The sequence below is a fragment of the Microcaecilia unicolor genome, chromosome 2 (assembly GCF_901765095.1).
Source record: "Microcaecilia unicolor chromosome 2, aMicUni1.1, whole genome shotgun sequence".
Taxonomy (NCBI): domain Eukaryota; kingdom Metazoa; phylum Chordata; class Amphibia; order Gymnophiona; family Siphonopidae; genus Microcaecilia; species Microcaecilia unicolor.
Genome location: NC_044032.1, coordinates 266,072,969 through 266,100,968, shown reverse-complemented (window position 1 = coordinate 266,100,968; position 28,000 = coordinate 266,072,969). Strand labels below are relative to the sequence as shown.

Below are 28,000 nucleotides of genomic sequence, written 5' to 3'. Positions count from 1 at the left end.
TGAAGAAAAAGGCACTGCAGGCTCGCCTCTGGCTTCAGCTTTTCCCTTCACTCTTCACACAGTGTCCCGCCTTCGCGATGATGCATTTCCTGTTTCTGCAAAGGCGGGACACTGTGTGAAGAGCGAAGGGAAAAGCTGAAGCCAGAGGCGAGCCTGCAGTGCCTTTTTCTTCACAGACGTTGCTGCCAGGGAGAGTAAAACGGTTAAGGGCAGGGAGAATCGCTGGACATGGAGGGGAGGGTAGATATTGATCTTTGATTTGGTCTTAATTTTTTTGCAACAGAATATGAACAGAGAAGTTTTTACTGTACATAGATTTTTTTAAACTGTATGTTTACACCATTAAATTTACGAGGACAAGGAAAACTGAAAGAATTACTGGCTTTCCCCTCCTTCACCACTACAGAATTTGTTTCGATGAAAATGCTATAATTTTGTTGTTAAAGACGAAGATGTTGTTTCCAGTTGTTTCCAAATTTAAAGGTATGAAATGAATGCAATGTCTGTTTAGGAGAGGGGGAAGAAACAGGTCTGATGAATGAACTGTCCCCCAGCTGAGCATGGAGCAGATGAATAATGAGGATGATTGAGCTTTGGAAGATGTCTGTAATTGTTTTTATTGTTTTGTAATCAGTAATAGATTTCAGAACCGGCTAAAAAATTCTTTGATTAAAATCTGATTATAGCTGGAGGTTTCTTCTATGGTAGTTGGCTAAGGGAGATGGGTTTAGGATTTAACATGTAGTCCCCTCATGGGCTTGCTTGGAAAGCAGATTCTGTGAGTCAAACGGTCCCCAACAAAACCTTGTTAATTTCTGGATGGTGTTATTAGGAAAATGCAGACAGGGGAAGGAGGAAGCCAACTCTAGTCTGATCCAATCGCGCTGCCCAAATAATGGAGGGAAAACCTCCAGTGGTGTGCAGACAGGCACAGAGATTCTTTGTGGATTGTATCTGAATTCTAATTATACTTGAACATTTTTTGAAAGGTGAGCTAAAAATCTGTCGTTATTAAATTATAGCACTGTACACAGTTCAGTAGCAGTACTACTAGTTTTGGAAGAAACTGAATTTACTGCTTGCTGTGATAAATAACTTTTAATGAATTATGTAAGAACTGTCCCAAAGAGGTTGCACAATACAAACTTTTGAGAGATTGCTTTCTTGGTACTGCACATCATGCAGCAGGCTGTTTGGTGGCTGCTGCTGGAAAACCCACCCGAGAGTTACTATATGAGCAGGAGGATATTGAAGACTGGATTGAAATGGACACAATCTTCCCAGTGGTGAAGCCAAAGAAAGTGAAGGCCACCTTCAAAAAGAAAGTGGTAGGTGCCATTAGCTCCCAGCAAGGTAAGGATTGTGGCTGCAATTCATCCAAAATGTATGCATGTATGCATATGTCCACTTTGAGAATCAGGTGCTCAACATTAAAAGTTTATATTTATTTACTTATTTATAGCATTTTATCCCACATTAAACATGAATTAGGGTGTTTTGTGGCTGTACATGAGAATTGTGGTATTATGATCCCTTGTTTCATATTGTTGACGGTCTGCATTTTCTGTATGGGTGGTATATTGGTGTATTAGGTTCTGCCCAGTGTAATATTTATGGTACAGTAAGGTTGTGAGTGTGTTTTTGCACAGTGTTTTGCAGTTGAGAGATTGTGGTTAGTATATGCTTTGAGCAACCACTTTATTCTTTAACAAATGATACATATCTAATATCTAAATTTAATAAAAGGTATTAATTGTGACTTATTTTTTTTCTGTGTTATCAGACAATTATGGATTTAAGCTCCACCCCTGGCCCCACCCCTAACCCCACCCCCTTTAGCCTCCCTAGTTGGGCCACCGACCGCCTATGCACATGAGGTATCAGAGAATAGAGTTAAAAAAAAAAAAAAAAAAAAGCAAATAAAAGCATGTTTTTTCACAATGTCATGATACATACCCATCACAGCTTGTTGGGCCGCCTGGAGCACAGCCTGAATAGCTAGGGCTTGAGCCTCCTCTGTGGCTGCTGCCTGTGCTGCTGCCTCAGCTGCTGCAGTGACTGCCAATTCCTCTGGTGTCAGGCCTGTTACCATTAATGTAGCTGTCTGTCCCTCAGCCATCAATTCCTGTGGCAGAGATAGCTGCTCTACTCCTTGCTGCCCCAATGATGAGGGCTCCTGGCTTGACTCTGCTTCCAGTGCTGTTGATTGAAGATCTGGCTCACTTTGCATAGCCTCCTCCTCCCCCCCTTGCTCTGATCCTACAGGCTCCACAAGCTCTGCTGTGTGCTGTTGCTGCTCAGGTTGCTGTGCCTCTTGGGACTCTGTCTCTCTATGTATGTTCTCTGAAGTGGGTGGGACTTCCAACTGCTCTGGGTTAGAACTGGCGTTCTGTTCAGTAGGTGATACTGCTTCAGATGAGGGCTCTGTTATAGAAGATATGTTCTGCAGACAAGCAAGGAATACTCAATTTGCTACACACTAAATTGTACACAGCTAAATCACCCCCCTCAAAAGTCAGAAACCTTTCAATGTCACTTCAAATTTGAACAAGGTGTCCACATAACCTTTGCCCCATATTAACATCCCTCCAGTCACACCCCTCTCATTCAATTCATTTACTGCATATGCCTCTTCCCATGCATTCATACTTCACACTGACTCCATACAATTTCCCACATTGCTCTCACTGGCACAGAAGGTCCTGGCAACGATGTGGATTGCGTGACCATAGTCACTGCCCTGCTTGGGACTGATGTTGCAGTTGCTGTAACGGTGGATGTTGCTGTTGCTTCTGTAGTGGAGGTATCAGCGGCTGTGAGGGCCTCTGTGCCAGCGTCACTGGGAGTGGTGCTTTCTGGCTGTGGTGCTTCCTGCTCCCCCTGGCCATTGGCTGTGGGTGGCTGGTCTGTAGTTGGAAGGGTGCAGATGGATTAGAGGAGAAACAGGATTACAACTAGGTAATATATCCCATAACCTTATGATGTTAAACACAGTTCACTCCCTCACTCCTGTCCATCCACTTGTGCCCCTGTGTCCATACCAAACATGTTTGAATGCTGCCAATATTCTGGTTTCTATAGTTTTCAAGTTTATTATTTATCGGAGAACCATTTATGCGGTATACAACAATAAGAGAGAAAAAGAGGGGAAGGAAATTACAATTTATTCAGAAAAGACAATTTCTCTCCAGGAGTCACATGCCTTACCTGAAATCAAACACTGCCACAGCCCCAGAACACTACAGTTAAGCTGTGTGACAGGTTTTCTTAATTTTGATTTAAAATTGATAGAACATTCACTTAAACTGGCACTCATCACCCTCTCACTGAAAGTAGTTTCTCACAACCCTCTTCAGCTTCCCTCCCTTCATCTTCCAATCCTATGGAAAACACCACCTTCTGGTAGATGGTGAAATTTGTTCTTACCTGTTAATGTGTTTCCTTGAATCCTGCTAGACCAGTCCACACCAGTGGGTTGTATCCTACCAGATGGTGGTAGAAAGAACAGACAAGTTCCAGTAATGTTAGCAGTATAACAGAAGGCAGACTGAAGCTAGTCAGAATATCTGAAGCTAAGCCTAAACAGTAAGACCCAAACCCAAATGAAAAATTCCTCCAAAACTTCACAAGCATGAATACCGACTGAGGAGCATTACATCGTTATTTTCAATAGAAATCAAACAAAATAAAACATGGAAAAGAAAATAAGATGATACCTTTTTTATTGGACATAACTTAATACATTTCTTGATTAGCTTTCGAAGGTTGCCCTTCTTCGTCAGATCGGAAATAAGCAAATGTGCTAGCTGACAGTGTATATAAGTGAAAACATTCAAGCATTACTATGACAGTCTGACAGGGTGGAAGGATGGGGGTGGGTAGGAGGTATGCATGGGGACATGAAAGCATATCATTGATATTGTAACAGGATAGGTGTGGATAGGTGAGGGGAGGGTGATTAACAGAGAAATACAGCTTTATGGTTTATAATGGGCTAGGAACCCCAGATTCTTGTTAAGTCCTTTCTGTTGGGTGTTAAAATATTCAATCATTCTGACTTCAAAGGTCTTACGTTCTTGTATGGTTTTAAAGTTACCTTTCAGGACTCTCACTGTGAAGTCACTGGTACAGTGTCCTGGGCCTGTAAAATGTTGACCAACAGGCGTGGGAACCCTGCTGGCACCAGTATTGTTCATGTGATGTCTATGTAAATTGAATCTTGTCTTAAGCATCTGGCCTGTTTCTCCAATATAGCATCCTTCGTTACATTTTTTACACTGAATGATATATACCACATTGGAAGATGAGCAAGTGAAAGATTCCTTTGTGGATGACTGTGGGGTCCTGTGAAATGTTTTGGCATAGTTTACAACTGGATAAATTACAGGGAAGTGTGCCCTTCTGTTCCTTTTCAGTCTGTGATGGAAGTTTACTTCTGATTAGCTTGTGTTTTAAGTTGGGTGGCTGTCGGAAGGCCAGTACTGGTGGGGATGAAGGATTGAATATTTTAACACCCAACAGAAAGGACTTAACAAGGATCTGGGGTTCCTAGCCCATTATAAACCATAAAGCTGTATTTCTCTGTTAATCACCCTCCCCTCACCTATCCACACCTATCCTGTTACAATATCAATGATATGCTTTCATGTCCCCATGCATACCTCCTACCCACCCCCATCCTCCCACCCTGTCAGACTGTCATAGTAATGCTTGAATGTTTTCACTTACCGTATTTCTCAGACTATAAGACGCACCGGACCATAAGACGCACCTAGGTTTTAGAGGAGAGAAATAGGAAAAATTTTTTTTTCCTTTTTCCCTCCTCTAAAACCTAGGTGCTCCGGTGCATCTTGTCCGAGTTCGGGATCGCCCTCCCCTACTCACGTCAGCGATGTTCCCTGGTGGTCTAGTGACGTCGGGGCAGGAAAGAGCCCCCTCTTTCCTGCCCAGCGCGCTGCTCTCCGTCCTCCTGTATGCTGCCTGACGGTCTCGGCGATATTCAAAATCATTTTGAATCTCGCCGAGACCGTCAGGCAGCATAAAGGAGGACGGAGGAGGACGGAGAGCAGCGCGCTGGGCAGGAAAGAGGGGGCTTTTTCCTGCCCCGACGTCACTAGACCACCAGGGAACATCGCTGACGTGAGTAGGGGAGGGCGATCCCGAACTCGGGGGGAGGGCGATCTGGAATCGCTACCTTCGGACTATAAGACGCACTCCCCCATTTTCCTCCCAAATTTTGGGGGAAAAAAGTGTGTCTTATAGTCCGAAAAATACGGTATATACAGTGTCAGCTAGCACATTTGCTTATTTCCGATCTGACGAAGAAGGGCAACCTTCGAAAGCTAATCAAGAAATGTATTAAGTTATGTCCAATAAAAAAGGTATCATCTTATTTTCTTTTCCATGTTTTATTTTGTTTGATTTCTATTGATAACCTTAAGAGTGGACTAACACGACTACCACACTCCTCCATCGTTATTTTCGAAAGTATATAACATGGGACTGCAGTATCCCACACAGACCAACCCTTAGTCTTCCAAGGTGGGAAACGGACTGGTCTAGCAGGGCTCAAGGAAAAGAAATTAAGAACAATTTTCGTCTTCCATGTCATCCATCTAGACCAGTTCTAACCAGTGGGATGTACTAAAGCTCATACACCTGAGTGGTAGAAGCTGACCAAATTTTGGCTTTGGCACCAAAAGTGGCCTAAAAAATTGGTTTGGGTTTTGACTGAAACCGAAACTCCCCTCACCTGCGATCACTCTCCATCTGCCCTCCCTGGGCCTACCTAAAGAAGCTGTGGTGGGGTCTACTACTACTACTACTATTTAGCATTTCTATAGTGGCCTCTTTGGGGCAGGAACAAAGCCCACTTGTTTCTGCTCAGTCGACATGGCTGCCAAGACTGACATGGGAGGTCCCGGCAGCCATTTTGAGAGTGAAACCGTTCTAACCAGAAGCAATCTCCATTTGCTCCCAATTATGCTGGTTTCAATCTCAAAATGGGCACCACGAGTCTCAGTAGTCATTCTGACAGAGCAGCAGCACTGGGCAGGAACAAGTGGGGATTGCTTCTGCCCTTGAAGAGGTTACTAGACCATCAGGGTTTCTTAAGGGCCTACAGGAGGTTGGGTGGCCCAAAGGGATCCATCTTTTGTGGGTGTGGCTGGTATTTTGAGCATGAAAGTTACAGCTGAAACTGAGTGGCAAATTTCAACTCTAGATTCAGTTTTGGTCAGCCTTTACTGGGTGGATGGAAGACAAAATTTCCTAGACCACTAACTGTTGCCTATGACACACAAATCCAGCTTGTAGTACTTAAAAGGAATGTAGAGACAAACAAGTTGTGATCCAGCTAAGCCTCTGCCCAGGAAGCAGCCTGGGCCCAGGGCCAATGCGCCCGAAGGCTCACTGGAGCCACTTTATTCATCAGAATGTAAGCGGCCTTGATGGCCATCTCAATCTACCGAGCAGCAGATGTTTTGGATGTCGCTTCCCTTTACATAGCCTATGAAAAAACAAACAAATGGTCCAACCTCCTTAATTCATTAGCGACTGCCAAGTACTTTAAAAGCATGTGTGCACGTTCAATTTGTGAAGCAAATGAAACTACTTGATGGAAATTGCGGTATAGCAAGTCTCATCAAATAAATAAAATCAGCCCCCTGCGTGGCCTCATGAGGCGAGAAGGCAATGAAATCATATGATTGACGTGAAAGGGAGAAACCATCTTCAGAATGAAGGAAGAAACCATAAGCAAGACTACATCGTTGGGAACTATAGGCTGGTAAGTCTGACTTCTGAGGTAAGTAAATAAATGGAAGCACTTTTAAAACAGACAATAGTGAAGTTTTTGGAATTCAATGTATTTCAGGACCAGAGGCAACATGGTTTCAAGTAAAGGCAGGTCTTATCAGACAAATCTGATTAATTTCTTTGACTGGGTGACCAGGACCTGAGGCAACATGGTTTCACTAAAGGCACACCTTTTCAGACAAATCTGATTAATTTCTTTGACTGAGTGATCAGAGAGTTGGATTGAGGGAGAGCACTAGATGTGGTGTATTTAGATTTTAGCAGAACCTTTGAAATGGTTCCACAGACAATAAACTAAGCCTTCTTGGTATTGGCCCTAAAGTGACAGACTGGGTTAGGAAGTGGTTGAGTGGAAGGCAACAGAGGGTAGTGGTAAATGGAGCTCACTCTGAGGAAAGGGATATTACCAGTTGTGTGCTGCAAGATTCAGTTATTGGGCCGGTTCTTTTTTGTAAGCGATATTGCTGAAGGGCTGTCTGGTAAGGTTTGCCTTTTTGAGGATACCAAAATCTGCAATAGGACAGATACCCCTGATGGTGTAGATAACATGAGGAAGGACCTAGCAAAGCTTGAGAAATGGTCCAGAATTTGGCAGCTAAGATTTAATGCTAAAAAATGCAGGGTCATGTATTTGGGCTGCAAAAACCTGAGGAAACAGTACAGTTTAGGGAGTGAGGAACATTTGTGCACAAAAGAGGATCAGTGGTCAAATTGGTAGAAAAGTTAACGGCGAAAGTTAGAAGGCTGCTTGGATGCACAGGGAGAGGCTCCTGGGGTCAGGTACAGACATCCCCAAAGACTCTGCCTCACAGCAGGGCAGGCCAAGCCAGTAGTTGTCAACAGCCCATTCACTCCTCTGTAGCATTGCCAGATGGCAGATCTCCGAGCAGGCTTGACTGAATACTGCAGGCTGAGCTGTATACTTATCCTGGAGCAGGTAAATAAGGCCAGAATTTAGTTTCTATTACTTTTTTTTTCTCCCAAACTTTATGCAGCAGTATAAGCTACTGCAGCTGGCTCCTCCGATTTATTTTTATTTTTTTGCAAAGTTTTAGTGGTGGTGGGGGAGAAGTGGATAAAAGCCTGGCCCCCAAGGACCTGTGCCAGAAGCTCAAGGATCCTTGATCAGGGCACTGAGCAAAGGAGGAGCTCAAATCATCTCAAACTCAGTCCAGGAATCCCCTATGGGTCTAGCTCTGGGAGAAAGGCATGGCCAAAGGATTTGACCAGCACCCTACCAGCCATAGTCTGGCAATGTGGGAGTCAGGCCAGAAGAACAAAAGACCTGCAGCTGCATCAGTCCAACCTGCATCATCTTCTGGAGGTAGCGAAAGAACTGACTAGCTTCCGGCTGCACCATTTGTTACACTGGGTAATGCACCCGAAACTTGTCTATCTTTTTCTACCTCTATCTGCTGGTTGGAAGTGTGTACACAGATGTGTATTGGTCTAGCTTGATGATAAGGAAGAATATTTTTATCATAGACTCTCTCTTTCAGTATCTTACTCCTGGGGGAATTCTGCACTACTGCACAAATCAGAATTTGGGAAAATTCCCCACCTCCGCAGACCTCTGCCTTTCCTGCGCAGAAAGAAAAGCTGGTTACCTGCAGCAGGTGTTCTCCAAGGACAATAAGCATATATTCTCACATGTGGATGATGTCATCTACGGAGCACGATGCGGATACTGCCACAGTATACTGCCACTTTAAAACTTTGAGGCAGTGTGCCCAACGCTCGATTGCGGGACCAGCAGTATAATATTAAAGCAAAGAAGACAACTCCATGGGAAGGTAGGAGTGATGTGAGAATATATACCTGCTGTCCTTGGAGAACATCTGCTACAAATAAGTAACTTTGCTTTCTCAGAGGGCAAGCAGACATGGTATTCTCACATGTGAGACTCATTAGCAACCAGGCTCACAAATGTAATTACAATCTTGGCAACTAAGGAGAAAGCGAGCCTGGCGGAAAAAAGGGCTGGAGGATGGAGTTGACATTTAAGCAGTAAAAAGATTTTGCAAGTCTGCTTGTCTGAACAGGCTATCCCGCCTAGAATGATTGGTTTAGACAGCAGAGAGAATTGAAGGTGTTGATAGAAGACCACATTGCCACCTTGCAAATTTTTTCAATGGAGGCAGAACGGAAACGGGCTACTGAAGCTACCATGGTTCCTACATTTTGAGCAGTGACACGGTCATGAAGGGTCGTCCAGCCCAAGCATACGTGTAGGCAATAGCCATCCAAGTCAAGATAGTACTTTGGTGATGGAAATTCCTAATCTGTTAGGGTCGAGAAATACAAAAATCTAGGAGACTTCTTATGAAGTTTTGCACACTTCAGTTAATATGCTAGAGAATGCTTGCAGGCTAAGGTAAGCAGCGTAGCATCTCCAGGATGAGTGTAAGGGACGAAGACAGAAGTACAATGGACTGATTGAGGTGGAACTCCAATACCGCTTTAGGGAGGAATTTGGGGTGGGTTCAGAGAACCCTATCGTGGCAGAATCTGGTGTAAGGTGGGTCTGCCACCAGAGCTAGAAGCTCGCTTACTCTCCTGGCAGTAGAAAGTGCTACTAAGAACAATGGAGTGGTTCAAATGGAGGTTTCATGAGAGCTGCGAGGATGACATCAAGATCCCATGGTACCAGAGATATTTTGATAGATCTGGTATGAAATAAACCTTTCAAGAATCTATCAAGGAATGAGCTGAAACTGGCTTATCAACCCTAGAGTGAAAAGCGTTAATGGCACTTATGTACTCTGACTTAGTTTTGAGGCCAGAATTAGAAATATGGATGAGGTACTCAATAAGGGTATGAAGAGAGCACCTAGCAGAATCGAGAACTCTGGCTGTACACCAAACAGAAACTCTTCTCCACTTGAAATGGTAACATTTCTGTGTACAAGTTTCCTATAAGCTAGGAGTATCCTAGAGAGACTATCTGGAAGATTTAAGGAATGTAAGTCTATGTCCTCAAAAACCAAGCCGTCAGGGCTAGAGCGAGGGTCTGGATTGACCCCTTGTTCTGTGGTATTATGCATGGAAAGGGTATGATACATACCTGTAGCAGGTGTTCTCCGAGGACAGCAGGCTGATTGTTCTCACGACCGGGTGACGTCCGCGGCAGCCCCCACCAACCGGAAAAAAGCTTCGCGGGACGGTCGGGACGCAGGGCACGCCCACCGCGCATGCGCGGCCGTCTTCCCGCCCGTGCGCGACCGCTCCCGCCAGTTGAATAACTAGCAAAAGATGAAACACACAACTCCAAAGGGGAGGAGGGAGGGTAGGTGAGAACAATCAGCCTGCTGTCCTCGGAGAACACCTGCTACTGGTATGTATCATACCCTTTCTCCGAGGACAAGCAGGCTGCTTGTTCTCACGACTGGGGTATCCCTAGCTCTCAGGCGCACTCAAAACAAGAACCCAGGTCAATTGAACCTCGCAACGGCGAGGGAACATCAGAAATTGACCTACGAAGAACAACTAACTGAGAGTGCAGCCTGACCAGAATAAATTCGGGTCCTGGAGGGTGGAGTTGGATTTACACCCCAAACAGATTCTGCAGCACCGACTGCCCGAACCGACTGTCGCGTCGGGTATCCTGCTGGAGGCAGTAATGAGATGTGAATGTGTGGACAGATGACCACGTCGCAGCCTTGCAGATCTCTTCAATAGTGGCTGACTTCAAGTGGGCCACCGACGCTGCCATGGCTCTGACACTATGAGCCGTGACATGACCCTCAAGAGTCAGCCCAGCCTGGGCGTAAGTGAAGGAAATGCAATCTGCTAGCCAATTGGAGATGGTGCGTTTCCCGACAGCGACCCCTAGCCTGTTAGGGTCGAAAGAAACAAACAATTGGGCGGACTGTCTGTGGGGCTGTGTCCGCTCCAAGTAGAAGGCCAATGCTCTCTTGCAGTCCAATGTGTGCAACTGACGTTCAGCAGGGCGGGTATGCGGCCTGGGGAAGAATGTTGGCAAGACAATTGACTGGTTAAGATGGAATTCCGACACCACCTTCGGCAGGAACTTTGGGTGGGTGCGGAGCACTACTCTGTTGTGATGAAATTTGGTATACGGAGCATGAGCAACCAGGGCTTGAAGCTCACTGACCCTACGAGCTGAAGTAACTGCCACCAAGAAAATGACCTTCCAGGTCAAGTACTTCAGATGGCAGGAATTCAGTGGCTCAAAAGGAGGTTTCATCAGCTGGGTGAGGACAACGTTGAGATCCCATGACACTGTAGGAGGCTTGATAGGGGGCTTTGACAAAAGCAAGCCTCGCATGAATCGAACGACTAAAGGCTCTCATGAATCGAACGACTAAAGGCTCTCCAGAGATGGCTTTACCTTCCACACGATAATGGTAAGCACTAATCGCACTAAGGTGATTCCTTACTGAGTTGGTCTTGAGGCCAGACTCTGATAAGTGCAGAAGGTATTCAAGCAGGTTCTGTGCAGGGCAAGAACGAGGTTCTAGGGCCTTGCTCTCACACCAAACGACAAACCTCCTCCACTTGAAAAAGTAACTCTTTTTAGTGGAATCCTTCCTAGAGGCAAGCAAGACCCGGGAGACACCCTCAGACAGACCCAACGCAGCGAAGTCTACGCCCTCAACATCCAGGCCGTGAGAGCCAGGGATTGAAGGTTGGGGTGCAGCAACGCTCCGTCGTTCTGCGAAATGAGAGTCGGAAAACACTCCAATCTCCACGGTTCTTCTGAGGACAACTCCAGAAGAAGAGGGAACCAGATCTGACGGGGCCAAAAGGGCGCTATCAGAATCATGGTGCCGCGGTCTTGCTTGAGCTTCAATAAGGTCTTCCCCACCAAAGGTATGGGAGGATAAGCATACAGGAGGCCGGTCCCCCAATGAAGGAGAAAGGCGTCCGACGCTAGCCTGCCATGTGCCTGAAGTCTGGAACAGAACAGAGGCAGCTTGTGGTTGGTCTGAGAGGCGAAAAGGTCCACCGAGGGGGTGCCCCACGCTCGGAAGATCTTGCGTACCACTCTGGCATGGAGAGACCACTCGTGCGGTTGCAATACTCTGCTCAGTCTGTCGGCCAGACTGTTGTTTACGCCTGCCAGGTACGTGGCTTGGAGGAGCATGCCGAACTGACACGCCCAACGCCACATCCCGACGGCCTCCTGACACAGGGGGCGAGATCCGGTGCCCCCTGCTTGTTGACGTAATACATTGCAACCTGATTGTCTGTCCGAATTTGGATAATTTGGCAGGACAGCCGATCTCTGAAAGCCTTCAGTGCGTTCCAGATCGCTCGGAGCTCCAGGAGGTTGATCTGCAGATCCTTTTCCTGGAGGGACCACAGACCCTGGGTGTGAAGCCCATCGACATGGGCTCCCCACCCCAGGCGAGATGCATCCGTCGTCAGCACTTTCGTGGGCTGCGGAATTTGGAATGGACGTCCCAGGGTCAAATTGGTCCGGATGGTCCACCAGAGCAGTGAAGTGCGGCAACTGGTGGAGAGGCGGATGACATCTTCTAGATTCCCGGTGGCTTGAAACCACTGGGAAGCTAGGGTCCATTGAGCAGATCTCATGTGAAGACGAGCCATGGGAGTCACATGAACTGTGGAGGCCATATGACCCAGAAGTCTCAACATCTGCCGAGCTGTGATCTGCTGAGACGCTCTGGTCTGCGAAGCCAGGGCCAAGAGATTGGTAGCCCTCGCTTCGGGAAGGTAGGCCTGAGCCGTCTGGGTATTCAGCAGCGCTCCTATGAATTCCAGAGACTGAGTAGGCTGGAGATGGGACTTTGGGTAATTGATCACAAACCCCAGCAGCTCCAGAAGTTGAATAGTGCACTGCATGGACCGGAGGGCTCCTGCCTCCGAGGTGCTCTTGACCAGCCAATCGTCGAGATATGGGAACACGTGCACTCCCAGCTTGCGTAGATACGCCGCCACCACCACGAGGCACTTTGTAAACACTCGTGGGGCAGAGGCGAGCCCAAAGGGCAGCACACAATACTGAACGTGCCGTGCGCCCAGGCGGAATCTGAGATACTGTCTGTGAGCTGGCAGTATCGGGATGTGAGTGTATGCGTCCTTTAAATCCAGGGAACATAGCCAATCGTTTTTCTGAATCATTGGCAGAAGGGTGCCCAAGGAAAGCATCCTGAACTTTTCTTTGACCAGGAATTTGTTCAGGCCTCTCAGGTCTAGGATGGGACGCATCCCCCGTTTTCTTTTCCACAAGGAAGTACCTGGAATAGAATCCCTGCCCTTCCTGCCCGGGTGGTACGGGCTCGACCGCATTGGCGCTGAGAAGGGCGGAGAGTTCCTCTGCAAGTACCTGCTTGTGGCGGGAGCTGAAAGACTGAGCTCCCGGAGGGCAATTTGGAGGCAGGGAGGCCAAATTCAGGGCGTATCCGCACCGCACTATTTGGAGAACCCACTGGTCGGAGGTTATGAGAGGCCACCTTTGGTGAAAAAATTTTAACCTCCCTCCGACCGGCAGATCGTCCGGTACGGACACATGTAGGGCGGCTATGTTCCCATGGATCCAGTCAAAAGCCCGTCCCCGGCTTTTGCTGTGGAGGCGCAGGGGGCTGCTTAGGCGCACGCTGTTGACGAGAACGAGCGCGCTGGGGCTGTCCCTGTGCCTGACGAGGCCTTCGGGCCGGCTGGTTGTACCTACGCTTCGCAAAAGAATAGGGTGCAGCCTGCCGGGCCCGGGAAAAACGTCCACCTGTGGAGGTGGATGCTGAAGGCGCCCGGTGGGAGAGCTTGTCGAGAGCGGTTTCCCGCTGATGCAGTTGGTCCACCATCTGCTCGACCTTCTCACCAAAAATGTTATCCCCCCGGCAAGGGACGTCGGCCAGTCTCTGCTGGATGCGGTTGTCCAGGTCAGAGGCGCGCAGCCATGAGAGCCTGCGCATCACTATACCTTGGGCCGCAGCACGAGATGCCACGTCACAGGTGTCATAAATACCCCTGGACAGGAACTTTCTGCACGCCTTCAGCTGCCTGACCACCTCCTGATAAGGCCTGGACTGCTCCGGCGGGAGCTTCTCGACCAGGTCTGCCAGTTGTTGCACATAGGTCCGCATGTGAATGCTCATATAGAGCAGGTATGATTGGATGCGGGTCACGAGCATGGAGGATTGGTAGGCCTTCCTCCCAAACGAGTCCAGAGTGCGAGACTCCCGCCCCGGGGGCGCCGAGGCGGTATCCCTCGAACTCCGTGCCCTCTTGAGAGCAGAATCCACGACCGCTGAGTCATGGGGCAATTGGGGCCGCATGAGCTCTGGGTCAGAGTGGATCCTGTACTGGGACTCTGCTTTCTTGGGAATGGTGGGGTTAGTTAATGGTCGCACCCAGTTCCGAAGCAGCGTCTCCTTTAGGACATTGTGCAGCGGCACCGTGGAGGACTCTCTAGGTGGTGATGGATAGTCGAGGACCTCGAGCATCTCGGCCCTCGGCTCTTCCACAGAGACCATGGGGAAGGGAATGCTGATAGACATATCCCGCACAAAGGAGGCAAAAGAGAGACTCTCAGGAGGTGAGAGCTTCCTCTCCGGTGAAGGCGTGGGGTCCGAGGGAAGGCCCGTAGACTCCTCTGAGGAGAAATATCTAGGGTCCTCCTCTTCCCCCCACGAGTCCTCATCCTCGGTATCGGACATTAGCTCATGTAGCTGAGTCCTGAACCGGGCCCGGCTCGACGTCGAGGCACCGAGGTCTCGGTGTCGTCGAGCGGTGGACTCCCGCGCCGGCGGGGACGGAGCTCCCTCCATCGACGTGGACTCCACCTGCGTGGCGGTCGAGACCGGCGCCGCAAGCGGCGGCGGTGTCGACGGCCCCGGCGCCGGGCTAGAGCTCACCGGCGCCACAGTCATCGGCGCCGGGGGTGGCACCACCTGGCGCATCAGTCCTTCCAGGATCCCCGGAAGGATGGATCTGAGGCACTCGTCTAGGCCCGCTGCCGGGAAAGGCGGTGGGGCCGGTAAGGGTGTCGATGCCGGAAGCTGCTGGGGGCCAGGAGACGGCACCGAGGTGCCGGAACCCCGACGCGTCGGTACCTCCACAACCGACGGAGACCTCTCCTCTCGACGATGACGCTTCGGCGTCGCCTCCTCTCCGACATCCGGATGCACCGAGGGCGACCGGTGACGGCGCTTCTTATCTTTCTTCCGATGCCCGTCACCGGTGCCGGAAGGCATGGAGGAGGAGGAGGTCGATCCCCCTCGGTCTCGAGGTACCGGGTCAGACAGGGTTCGGTCCCGTGGCCCACGAGCTGAGGGAGTGACCGGGGCCGATTGCCCACGCGGCCTCTCCCCCCCCACTCTCACCGGCGGACCGGCGGGCCGACGGGACCTGTTCTCCTGGGGTCGCTGCCATCGGTGCCGATGTCTCGGGCATCGATACCGGTACCGAAGGACCGGCCGTCGATACCGATGCCGTCGAGGTCGACGTCGAGGGGCCGGCGCAAGTTCCAAAAAGACGGTCCCGCAGAACTTGCCTCGCAACCTGAGTCCGTTTCCGGAGACCTAGACACAAAGAACACGACTTGAGATTGTGCTCCGGCCCGAGGCACTGGAGGCACCAAGCGTGGGTGTCGGTCTGCGAGATCGGCCGGCCGCAGCGACCACACTTTTTAAATCCACTCGGGACCTTCGCGGACATCGACGGAAAAATCGCGTCGGCGAAGTCAAAGTCGTCAATGGTGGCTGGAATCACACCACGGAAAAAAAAAAACGACCGAGCGACCACTAGGCCACAACGTGGCGTCCCCGCTAGAAGCGAGGGAAAAAGGGGAGCGCGTGCTCCACACGTGCAGGTTTTTTTTTTTGTTTTGTTTTGAAACAAAAAGGGAAACCGTACGGTAACCAGAAGCAAAGCGACGATCCGCGTAAACGCGATCGAGAAAATCCGGCGGCTGAAAACAGAGAGAGTGGCAAAAGCACAACTCTCTCCAGTCGCGGAAAAAAAGGAACTGGCGGGAGCGGTCGCGCACGGGCGGGAAGACGGCCGCGCATGCGCGGTGGGCGTGCCCTGCGTCCCGACCGTCCCGCGAAGCTTTTTTCCGGTTGGTGGGGGCTGCCGCGGACGTCACCCGGTCGTGAGAACAAGCAGCCTGCTTGTCCTCGGAGAAAAGGATTTACCCTCAATGGTTCCTTGCACGATAACTCTCTAAGAGGGAACCAAATTTGATGTGGCCAGTAGAAAGCAATTAGGATCATGATCTCTTGTTCTTGATGTAGCTTAAGAAGAGTTTTCCCAATAACAGGAAGTGAGGGAAAGACATATAGAAGATCTATGCCCGAATGGAGAAGGAAGGCATCTGGGACTACATGTTTGGGAGCATAGATTCTGGAACAAAAGCAGGGAAGCCTTTTGTTCTGAGGAGAAGCAAAAAGATTTATCGCTGGAGTCCCCCACTACTGGAATATTCGACAAGCCAAAGGCATACTAAGGGACCATGCATGAGGCTGAAGGACACTGCTCAATTTGTCACAGCATTCTGTTTGCAGACTAGATAAACAGCTCTAGAGATGTATTGAGAAGCTGCTCAAATCCATATCTGGATTGCTAGTTGACAGAGATGGTAAGAACCAGTTCCTCCTTGTTTGTTCAGGTAATACATCGCAACCTGGTTGTTCGTGCAAATGAGAATTATTGATTGAGGATATGGTCTTGGAAAGTTTTTGAGGGAGATCCAGACCGCTTGCAATTCTAGGAGATTGATGTCATTTTTTCTATTGGGACCATGAACCATGTGTATAGAGACCATTGAGATGAACATCCCCAAACTACTACAGAGGCATCCGTGGTGAAGACTTTATGATGTGGAAGGGACTGAAATGGAAATCCCCAAGTGAGATTCTGGGGAACCATCCACCATTGTAGAGAGTAGCACAGCTGTGGAGTAACTGGAATATGGGCTGAGAGCAACCTTGTGGCCACTGGTGTTACATGGACAGTTGAATCTATGTGGCCGAGAAGGCAGAGCATCTGAGGAGCAGATTACTTGGGTAAATCTGAATATCTGGGTGGAGAGATGCATTATGTTGTCTGCTCCCGGTTGAAGTAGGAAGGCTTGACCTTGAGTAATGACAAGGAGAGCCCCAATGAATTGTGATGTCTGAATTGGCTTAAGTTGTGATTTGGGGTAATTTATCATAACCTCGAGTTCTAGGAGACGTATGGTGGACAGAATTGGAGTCTGTGCCACCTCTCAGGAGGTTACCTTGATTAACCAGTTGTCAAAGTAGGGAAAGACGTGAATGTTCCACTTACTACTAATCATTTCTATAGCGCTACTAGATTAACACAGCACTGTACGCTGGACATGAAGAGACAGTCCCTGTTTGACAGAGCTTACAATCTAATTAGGACAGATAAACAAGGAATAAGGGAATTACTAAGGTGGGAATGAGAAAACATGGGTACTGAACAAGTAAGGGTTAAGAGATAGAAGCAGCATCAAAAAGGTGGGCTTTTAGCCTAGATTTGAAGACGACCAGAGATGAAGCTTGACATACTGGCTCAGTAAGTCTATTCCAAGCATTTGGTGCAGCAAGATAAAAGGAATGGAGTCTGCAGTTGGCAGTTGAAGAGAAGGGTGCAGATAAGAGAGATTTACCCAGTGAACGGAGTTCCCGGGGACGAGTGTATGGAGAGAAGAGTGAAGAGGTACAGAGGAGCTGCACAGTGAATGCACTTGTAAGTCAATAAGAGGAATTTGAACTGTATGACTTGAGGAGAGGGCTAATATGAGCATAGCGACACTGGTGGAATATAAGTCGTGCAGCAGAATTTTGAACAGATTGAAGGGGAGGAGAGATGGCTTTGAGAGAGACCTGTGAAAAGCAAGTTGCAGTAGTCTAAGCGAGAGGTGATAAGTGTGGATAAGTGTTCTGGTAGTGAGCTCAGAAAGGAAAGGATGAATTTGGTGATATTATAGAGAAAAAAACAACAGGTTTTAGCATCCTGTTGAATATGTGCATAGAAGAAGAGAGAGAAGTCGAAGATGACCCCAAGGTTATGAGCTGATGAGACAAGGAGGATGAGAGTGTTATCCACAAAGATAGAGAATGGGGAGACTGTTGCAGCACCCACTACCAGGCATTTTGTGAAGACTCAAGGAGCCGTAGCCAAGCCGAATGGTAAAACCTGCAGAGTACCACAGCGAAAGCGCAAGAACTTTCTGTGGGCAGTGAGAATAGGTATGTGAGTGTATGCCTCCTTCAGATCTAGACAGCAAAGGCAGTACTGAGTTGGATCATGGGGAGAAGTGGATCCCTGGGAAACCATGCAAAATTTTTTCTTTGAGTAAGAATTTGTTTAAATCTTGCAGGTTGAGAATTGTTCATTCTCCCCCCTCCCCCTATCTTTTTTGGCCAGCGGAGGAACTGGTTCTATTGCATTCTGCCAGAGGAGGGCAGAGAGCTCCTCTCAAATTACTATCATTTGGAGGGAGTTGAAACAAGACTCTCCTGGTGGATGGTCGGGAGGTCTTTTCCCAACACAGAGCGTAACCGTGCTGGATGATTCGTAGCACATAATGGTCAGAGGTCATGAGCGACCACTTCCATTGAAAGAGAATTAGTCTACCTCCTACCGGTAGATTGCTTGGAACAGACAACTGGACGGTGGCAATGCTCTCTAGGAAGGAGTCAAAAACTGGGTGGTTGTTTAGATTGAGAAGGGGTCTGTGACTTCTACCCCGCTGCTGCCGTGGACATGAGCACCGGGGCGTAGTCCTGTGAGGTAGAGGAGGAGTATAATGACTCTTAGATGTATAGTAGTTAGAGCATCAAAACCCTCTCACAAACCTTCTAGAAGAGGAGGCAGCAGAAGGTTGTGGCCTGGAAAGGGTTTTAATAGTAACCATATGCTTTTTTATTATGTTGGCCACTTCAACTTTGTCCCCGAAGGTAAAATTATGTATCATACCTGATAATTTTCTTTCCATTAATTATAGCTGATCAATCCATAGACTGGTGGGTTGTGTCCATCTACCAGCAGGTGGAGATAGAGAGCAATCCTTTTGCCTCCCTATATGTGGTCATGTGCTGCCGGAAACTCCTCAGTATGTCGATATCCAAGCTCCATCCGCAGGACTCAGCACTTAGAGAATTACACCCACAAAGGGACACTCTGCCCAGCTCACCACCGCCGAAACGGGGGAGGGTAATGAACCCAGCTCATCCCCACACAAATGGGGGAGGGGAATCCGTCCAGCTCATCCCCGCGGAGCGGGGGAGGGACACCACCCCGCCGATGCGGGGGGATCTGGCTTATCCTGCAACCGCAACCGCGGGAGGAGCTGACTGACCCTAACACTGCCGAAGCGTGAGGGGTACAAAGCTGCCCTACAGCCGCACGAAGCGGGAGGAAGCGCCGGCAGAATTTATGTCTCAATCCAGCCCCGTAAAACGGAGGGGAGAGGAATGCAGCAGCTCACTGTAACACAAACTCGTCTCAACTCTTGAAGAATCCAATTGAAAAAACTTGAACACGAAGTCCTCCTGAACAGGAACTGAAGACTAAACTTGAACCTGAAATGCAACCAGAATATAAACAGTACAGATATCTGGGAGGGGCTATGGATTGATCAGCTATGATTAATGGAAAGAAAATTATCAGGTATAAAGCGAATGCTACATACCTGTAGAAGGTATTCTCCGAGGACAGCAGGCTGATTGTTCTCACTGATGGGTGACGTCCACGGCAGCCCCTCCAATCGGAATCTTCACTAGCAAAGGCCTTTGCTAGTCCTCGCGCGTCAATGCGCACCGCGCATGCGCGGCCGTCTTCCCGCCCGAAACCGGCTTGTGCCGGCCAGTCTCATATGTAGCAAAACAAAGACAAGGGAAGACACAACTCCAAAGGGGAGGCGGGCGGGTTTGTGAGAACAATCAGCCTGCTGTCCTCGGAGAATACCTTCTACAGGTATGTAGCATTCGCTTTCTCCGAGGACAAGCAGGCTGCTTGTTCTCACTGATGGGGTATCCCTAGCCCCCAGGCTCACTCAAAACAACAACCATGGTCAATTGGGCCTCGCAACGGCGAGGACATAACTGAGATTGACCTAAAAAATTTACCAACTAACTGAGAGTGCAGCCTGGAACAGAACAAACAGGGCCCTCGGGGGGTGGAGTTGGATCCTAAAGCCCAAACAGGTTCTGAAGAACTGACTGCCCGAACCGACTGTCGCGTCGGGTATCCTGCTGTAGGCAGTAATGAGATGTGAATGTGTGGACAGATGACCACGTCGCAGCTTTGCAGATCTCTTCAATGGTGGCTGACTTCAAGTGGGCTACCGACGCTGCCATGGCTCTAACATTATGAGCCGTGACATGACCCTCAAGAGCCAGCCCAGCCTGGGCGTAAGTGAAGGAAATGCAATCTGCTAGCCAATTGGATATGGTGCGTTTCCCCACAGCCACTCCCCTCCTATTGGGATCAAAAGAAACAAACAATTGGGCGGACTGTCTGTTGGGCTGTGTCCGCTCCAGGTAGAAGGCCAATGCTCTCTTGCAGTCCAATGTGTGCAGCTGACGTTCAGCAGGGCAGGAATGAGGACGGGGAAAGAATGTTGGCAAGACAATTGACTGGTTCAGATGGAACTCCGACACGACCTTTGGGAAGAACTTAGGGTGAGTGCGGAGGACTACTCTGTTGTGATGAAATTTGGTGTAAGGGGCCTGGGCTACCAGGGCCTGAAGCTCACTGACTCTACGAGCTGAAGTAACCGCCACCAAGAAAATGACCTTCCAGGTCAAGTACTTCAGATGGCAGGAATTCAGTGGCTCAAAAGGAGGTTTCATCAGCTGGGTGAGAACGACATTGAGATCCCATGACACTGTAGGAGGCTTGACAGGGGGCTTTGACAAAAGCAAACCTCTCATGAAGCGAACAACTAAAGGCTGTCCTGAGATCGGCTTACCTTCCACACGGTAATGGTATGCACTGATTGCACTAAGATGAACCCTTACAGAGTTGGTCTTGAGACCAGACTCAGACAGGTGCAGAAGGTATTCAAGCAGGGTCTGTGTAGGACAAGAGCGAGGATCTAGGGCCTTGCTGTCACACCAGACGGCAAACCTCCACCACAGAAAGAAGTAACTCCTCTTGGTGGAATCTTTCCTGGAAGCAAGCAAGACACGGGAGACACCCTCTGACAGACCCATAGAGGCAAAGTCTACGCTCTCAACATCCAGGCCGTGAGAGCCAGGGACCGGAAGCTGGGATGCAGAAGCGCCCCTTCGTCCTGCGTGATGAGGGTCGGAAAACACTCCAATCTCCACGGTTCTTCGGAGGACAACTCCAGAAGTAGAGGGAAACAGATCTGACGCGGCCAAAAAGGAGCAATCAGAATCATGGTGCCTCGGTCTTGCTTGAGTTTCAACAAAGTCTTCCCCACCAGAGGTATGGGAGGATAAGCATACAGCAGACCCTCCCCCCAATCCAGGAGGAAGGCATCCGATGCCAGTCTGCCGTGGGCCTGAAGCCTGGAACAGAACTGAGGGACTTTGTGGTTGGCTCGAGATGCGAAGAGGTCTACCAAGGGGGTGCCCCACGCCTGGAAGATCTGTCGCACTACACGGGAATTGAGCGACCACTCGTGAGGTTGCATAATCCTGCTCAACCTGTCGGCCAGACTGTTGTTTACGCCTGCCAGATATGTGGCTTGGAGCACCATGCCGTGACGGCGAGCCCAGAGCCACATGCTGACGGCTTCCTGACACAGGGGGCGAGATCCGGTGCCCCCCTACTTGTTGACGTAGTACATGGCAACCTGGTTGATTGTCTGAATTTGGATAATTTGGTGGGACAGCCGATCTCTGAAAGCCTTCAGAGCGTTCCAGATCGCTCGTAACTCCAGAAGATTGATCTGCAGATCGCGTTCCTGGAGGGACCAGCTTCCTTGGGTGTGAAGCCCATTGACATGAGCTCCCCACCCCAGGAGAGACGCATCCGTGGTCAGCACTTTTTGTGGCTGAGGAATTTGGAAAGGACGTCCCAGAGTCAAATTGGACCAAATCGTCCACCAATACAGGGATTCGAGAAAACTCGTGGACAGGTGGATTACGTCTTCTAGATCCCCAGCAGCCTGGAACCACTGGGAAGCTAGGGTCCATTGAGCAGATCTCATGTGAAGGCGGGTCATGGGAGTCACATGGACTGTGGAGGCCATGTGGCCTAGCAATATCAACATCTGCCGAGCTGTGATCTGCTGGGACGCTCGCACCCGCGAGACGAGGGACAACAAGCTGTTGGCTCTCGTCTCTGGGAGATAGGCGCGAGCCGTCCGAGAATCCAGCAGAGCTCCTATGAATTCGAATCTCTGTACTGGGAGAAGATGGGACTTTGGATAATTTATCACAAACCCCAGTAGCTCCAGGAGGCGAATAGTCATCTGCATGGACTGCAGGGCTCCTGCCTCGGATGTGTTCTTCACCAGCCAATCGTCGAGATATGGGAACACGTGCACCCCCAGCCTGCGAAGTGCCGCTGCTACTACAGCCAAGCACTTTGTGAACACCCTGGGCGCAGAGGCGAGCCCAAAGGGTAGCACACAGTACTGGAAGTGACGTGTGCCCAGCTGAAATCACAGATACTGTCTGTGAGCTGGCAGTATCGGGATGTGTGTGTAGGCATCCTTCAAGTCCAGAGAGCATAGCCAATCGTTTTCCTGAATCATGGGAAGGAGGGTGCCCAGGGAAAGCATCCTGAACTTTTCTTTGACCAGATATTTGTTCAGGGCCCTTAGGTCTAGGATGGGACGCATCCCCCCTGTTTTCTTTTCCACAAGGAAGTACCTGGAATAGAATCCCAGCCCTTCTTGCCCGGATGGCACGGGCTCGACCGCATTGGCGCTGAGAAGGGCGGAGAGTTCCTCTGCAAGTACCTGCTTGTGCTGGAAGCTGTAAGACTGAGCTCCCGGTGGACAATTTGGAGGTTTTGAGGCCAAATTGAGGGTGTATCCCTGCCGGACTATTTGGAGAACCCACTGATCGGAGGTTATGAGAGGCCACCTTTGGTGAAAAGCTTTCAACCTCCCTCCGACTGGCAGGTCGCCCGGCACTGACACTTGGATGTCGGCTATGCTCTGCTGGAGCCAGTCAAAAGCCCGTCCCTTGCTTTTGCTGGGGAGCCGAGGGGCCTTGCTGAGGCGCACGCTGCTGACGAGAGCGAGCGCGCTGGGGCTTAGCCTGGGCCGCAGGCTGTCGAGAAGGAGGATTGTACCTACGCTTGCCAGAAGAGTAGGGAACAGTCTTCCTTCCCCCAAAAAATCTTCTACCTGTAGAGGTAGAGGCTGAAGGCTGCCGGCGGGAGAACTTGTCGAATGCGGTGTCCCGCTGGTGGAGCTGCTCTACCACCTGTTCGACTTTCTCTCCAAAAATGTTATCCGCACGGCAAGGCGAGTCCGCAATCCGCTGCTGGATTCTATTCTCCAGGTCGGAGGCACGCAGCCATGAGAGCCTGCGCATCACCACACCTTGAGCAGCAGCCCTGGACGCAACATCAAAGGTGTCATACACCCCTCTGGCCAGGAATTTTCTGCACGCCTTCAGCTGCCTGACCACCTCTTGAAATGGCTTGGCTTGCTCAGGGGGAAGCGCATCAACCAAGCCCGCCAACTGCCGCACATTGTTCCGCATGTGTATGCTCGTGTAGAGCTGGTAAGACTGGATTTTGGCCACGAGCATAGAAGAATGGTAGGCCTTCCTCCCAAAGGAGTCTAAGGTTCTAGAGTCCTTGCCCCGGGGGCGCCGAAGCATGCTCCCTAGAACTCTTAGCCTTCTTTAGGGCCAGATCCACAACTCCAGAATCATGAGGCAACTGAGTGCGCATCAGATCTGGGTCCCCATGGATCCGGTACTGGGACTCGATCTTCTTGGGGATGTGGGGATTAGTTAAAGGCTTGGTCCAGTTCGCAAGCAATGTCTTTTTTAGGACATGGTGCAACAGAACAGTGGACGCTTCCTTAGGTGGAGAAGGATAGTCCAGGAGCTCAAACATTTCAGCCCTGGGCTCGTCCTCCACAACCACCGGGAAGGGGATGGCCGTAGACATCTCCCTGACAAAGGAAGCAAAAGACAGACTCTCAGGAGGGGAAAGCTGTCTTTCAGGAGAGGGAGTGGGATCGGAAGGAAGACCCTCAGACTCCTCGTCAGAGAAATATCTGGGGTCCTCTTCCTCTTCCCACGAGGCCTCACCCTCGGTGTCAGACACAAGTTCACGGACCTGTGTCTGCAACCGTGCCCGACTCGACTCCGTAGAGCCACGTCCACGATGGGGGCGTCGAGAGGTAGACTCCCTCGCCCGCATCGGCCTTCCTGGGAGGCGACGGCAGCCGGTACCGCACGTGGCACCGACGCCGGAGACCTCACCTCGGGCGATGGGCCAGCCGGCGCCATGCTTGACGGTACCGGTGGCGCAAGCACCGCCGGTACCGGAGGGGTAGGGCGCAGCAGCTCTCCCAGAATCTCTGGGAGAACGGCCCGGAGGCTCTCGTTCAGAGCGGCTGCAGAGAAAGGCATGGAGGTCGATGCAGGCGTCGACGTCAGAACCTGTTCCGGGCGTGGAGGCTGTTCCGGGCTGTCCAGAGTGGAGCGCATCGACACCTCCTGAACAGAGGGTGAGCGGTCCCTCTCGGTGCTGATGCCTGCTGGGTGCCGACTCCTTCGGCGACCCAGAGCTCTCGGTACCGACATGGGAAGGGGACCGGTGACGATGCTTCTTCGACTTCTTGGGATGAAGCATGTCACCGGAGCTTCCCGGTACCGACGAGGAGGACGTAGAATCCAGCCATCGCTTCCTCGGGGCCGAGATCGAAGAAGGTCGGTCTCGGGGGGGGGGGGGGGGGGGGGCTGTACCGCAGGAGCCTTCAGGGTGGGGGGAGACCCACCCGAAGGCTCACCGCCACCAGCAGGGGAATGGACAGCCCTCACCTGCACTCCAGACGAAGCACCACCGTTCAACGACATCAGAAGACGAGGTCCCGGTACCACCGACGTCGATGCAGCTGTCCGATGTCTCGGCGCCGATGCAGAGGGCCGATGCCTCGATGCACTGGCCGCCGAGGTTGAAGGTCTGGACGCTGAATACGTCGATGCACTCGATACCCCCGGTGCCGATGCCGACGAAGAGCCCGAGAACAAAATGTTCCACTGGGCTAACCTCGCTACCTGAGTCCGCCTTTGCAAAAGGGAACACAGACTACAGGCCTGAGGGCGGTGCACAGCCCCCAGACACTGAAGACACGACGCGTGCCTGTCAGTGAGCGAGATTACCCGGGCGCACTGGGTGCACTTCTTGAAGCCGCTGGAAGGCTTCGATGTCATGGGCGGAAAAATCACGCCGGCGAAATCGAAAGACGAAATGGCGAAATTTGGCACAGAAAAAAGGGAAATTTCGACCGGGGCCTAAGTAAGGCCTACCCCGACAACGAAAGAAAACTTAACGGGGCGAAAAAACTCGAAGTAGAGGAAGGAAAAACCAAAAGTGGTTAATCCAACAATTTCTGGATTTCTCACAGAAAGCAGTCGAAAAACGACGCGCGAGGCCGACTTTTCGGGGCACGAACGGTAAAGCACAACCGTACCGAGCGCGGAGAAAAGAAGACTGGCCGGCACAAGCCGGTTTCGGGCGGGAAGACAGCCGCACATGCGCGGTGCGCATTGACGCGCGAGGACAAGCAAAGGCCTTTGCTAGTGAAGATTCCGATTGGAGGGGCTGCCGTGGACGTCACCCATCAGTGAGAACAAGCAGCCTGCTTGTCCTCGGAGAATACATAATTTTACCTTCCATATCATCATGCTGATCAATCCATAGACTGGTGGGATGTACCGAAGCAGTACTCACCCAGGGCGGGACATTGAAATCCCTGACCGCAACACTGAAGCTCCAAACCGGGCCTCCGCCCGAGCAGCCACAGTCAAGCGGTAATGCCTGGAGAAGGTATGGGCCGATGCCCAAGTTGCCGCCTTGCATATCTCTTCCAAGGAAACGGACCCGGCCTCTGCCATCGAGGCCGCCTGAGCTCTAGTGGAGTGAGCCTTCAGCTGAATAGGCGGCACCATCCCCGCGGCCACATAAGCCGCTGCAATGGCTTCCTTGACCCATCTTGCCACTGTAGGCTTAGCAGCCTGCAGACCCTTACGAGGACCTGCAAACAGGACAAACAGATGATCCGACTTCCGGAAATCATTGGCCACTTCCAAGTATCTGATGATGACTCGTCTCACATCCAGATACTTGAGAGCAGAGTATTCCTCTGGGTAGTCCTCCCTACGAAAGGAAGGGAGACAGAGCTGCTGATTCACATGGAAGCGAGAAACAATCTTGGGCAGGAAGGAAGGCACTGTGCAAATAGTCACTCCTGCCTCAGTGAACTGCAGAAAAGGCTCTCGACATGAGAGTGCCTGGAGCTCGGAAACTCTTCTGGCTGAAGTGATAGCCACCAAAAAGACTGCTTTCAACGTCAGGTCTTTCAGAGATGCCCTCGACAAGGGTTCAAAAGGCGGCTTCTGCAAGGCTCGTAGCACCAGGTTGAGATTCCACGCAGGCACCACTGAGTGCAGAGGAGGGCGCAGGTGATTAACTCCCTTGAGAAAACGTACTACATCTGGCTGCGAAGCCAGGGAAGCACCCTTCAGGCGGCCCCTGAAGCAAGCCAGAGCCACTACCTGGACTTTAAGGGAACTGAGCGACAGGCCTTTCTCCAGACCTTCTTGCAGGAACGCCAGCACTGAAGAAATTGGAGCAGTGAAGGGAGAAAGTGAGCCTGCTTCACACCACGCTGCAAAGGTACGCCAAACCCTGGCGTAAGCAGTAGAAGTAGAGCGCTTCCTCGCTCTCAGCATAGTGGCGATGACCTTGTCTGAGAAACCCTTCTTCCTCAGACGCTGCCGCTCAATAGCCAGGCCGTAAGACCAAAGGGGGAGGGATCCTCCATCATCACGGGACCCTGATGTAACAGGCCCTGCTCCACTGGCAGCCGCAGAGGGTCGTCCACTGAGAGCCTGATCAAGTCCGCATACCAGGGACGTCTGGGCCAGTCCGGACCCACCAGGATTATCCGGCCCGGATGCTTTGCCACCCGGTCTAGTACCCTGCCCAACATGGGCCAGGGCAGGAACACATAGAGAAGCTCCTGTGTCGGCCACTGTTGGAGAAGAGCATCTACTCCCAGAGATCGAGGGTCCCGTCCTCTGCTGAAAAAGCGCGGCACTTGGCAATTGGCCGATGACGCCATCAGATCTAGGCTCGGCTGGCCCCAGCGCTTCGTGATGTCCAAGAACGCCTGAGCCGATAGCTGCCACTCTCCGGGATCCAAGGTATGGCGACTGAGAAAGTCCGCCTTGACATTCATGACTCCGGCAATGTGGGCCGCTGGCAGCTGTTCCAGGTTCGCTTCCACCCACTGGCATAGATTCATGGCCTCCTTGGCTAGAGGGGCGCTCTTGGTACCTCCCTGGCTGTTGACATAGGCCACAGCCGTGGCATTGTCCGACAGGACCCGTACTGGCTTCAACGCCAGTACCGGGAGGAACTCCAAAAGCGCCAACCGAATGGCTCTGAGTTCCAGGAGGTTGATAGACCACTTTGGCTCTGCAGGCGCTGTCCTTCCCAAGCAGTGGGCTCCCCAGCCCGTCAAAGAGGCATCCGTCGTGACGACAATCCACTCCGGGGTCACAAGAGGCATCCCTGCAGACAACTTGTCTGTCATCAGCCACCAGCTCAGCGCCTTGCGCACTGCTGGATCCAGGGGAAGGCGCACAGCATAATCCCCCGACACCGGAGTCCAGCGCTGCAGCAGAGAGTGTTGTAGTGGTCTCATATGAGCCCTGGCCCAGAGCACTACTTCCATCGTAGCCGTCATAGAGCCCAACAGACGCACATAGTCCCAAGCCCGAAGCGGAGAGGCTACTAGGAACTGGTCCACCTGAGCCTGAAGTTTGACAATCCGATAGTCCGGCAGGAACACTCTGCCCACTTGGGTGTCGAATCGAACTCCCAGATATTCCAGGGACTGAGTCGGGCGCAGCTGGCTTTTCTCCCAGTTGATGATCCACCCAGGGAGCTCAAAAGAGCAATCACCCGGTCCACAGCTTTGCCGCACTCTGCATAAGAGGGGGCTCGGATCAACCAGTCGTCCAGATAAGGATGGACTTGTACTCCTTCCTTGCAATAAACGTTTAAATAAACG

At 50.9% G+C, this 28,000-nt stretch overlaps 1 protein-coding gene across 1 annotated transcript in view; it reads right to left on the bottom strand.

Annotated features, from left to right (window-relative positions):
- HCFC1 (host cell factor C1) overlaps window positions 1-28,000 on the bottom strand; it is a 495,616-nt gene that overhangs the window by 101,712 nt on the left and 365,904 nt on the right. The window contains 2 exon segments of the mRNA XM_030192062.1: window positions 1,957-2,443; window positions 2,689-2,906. Coding sequence (XP_030047922.1) covers window positions 1,957-2,443; window positions 2,689-2,906 — 705 coding nt within the window.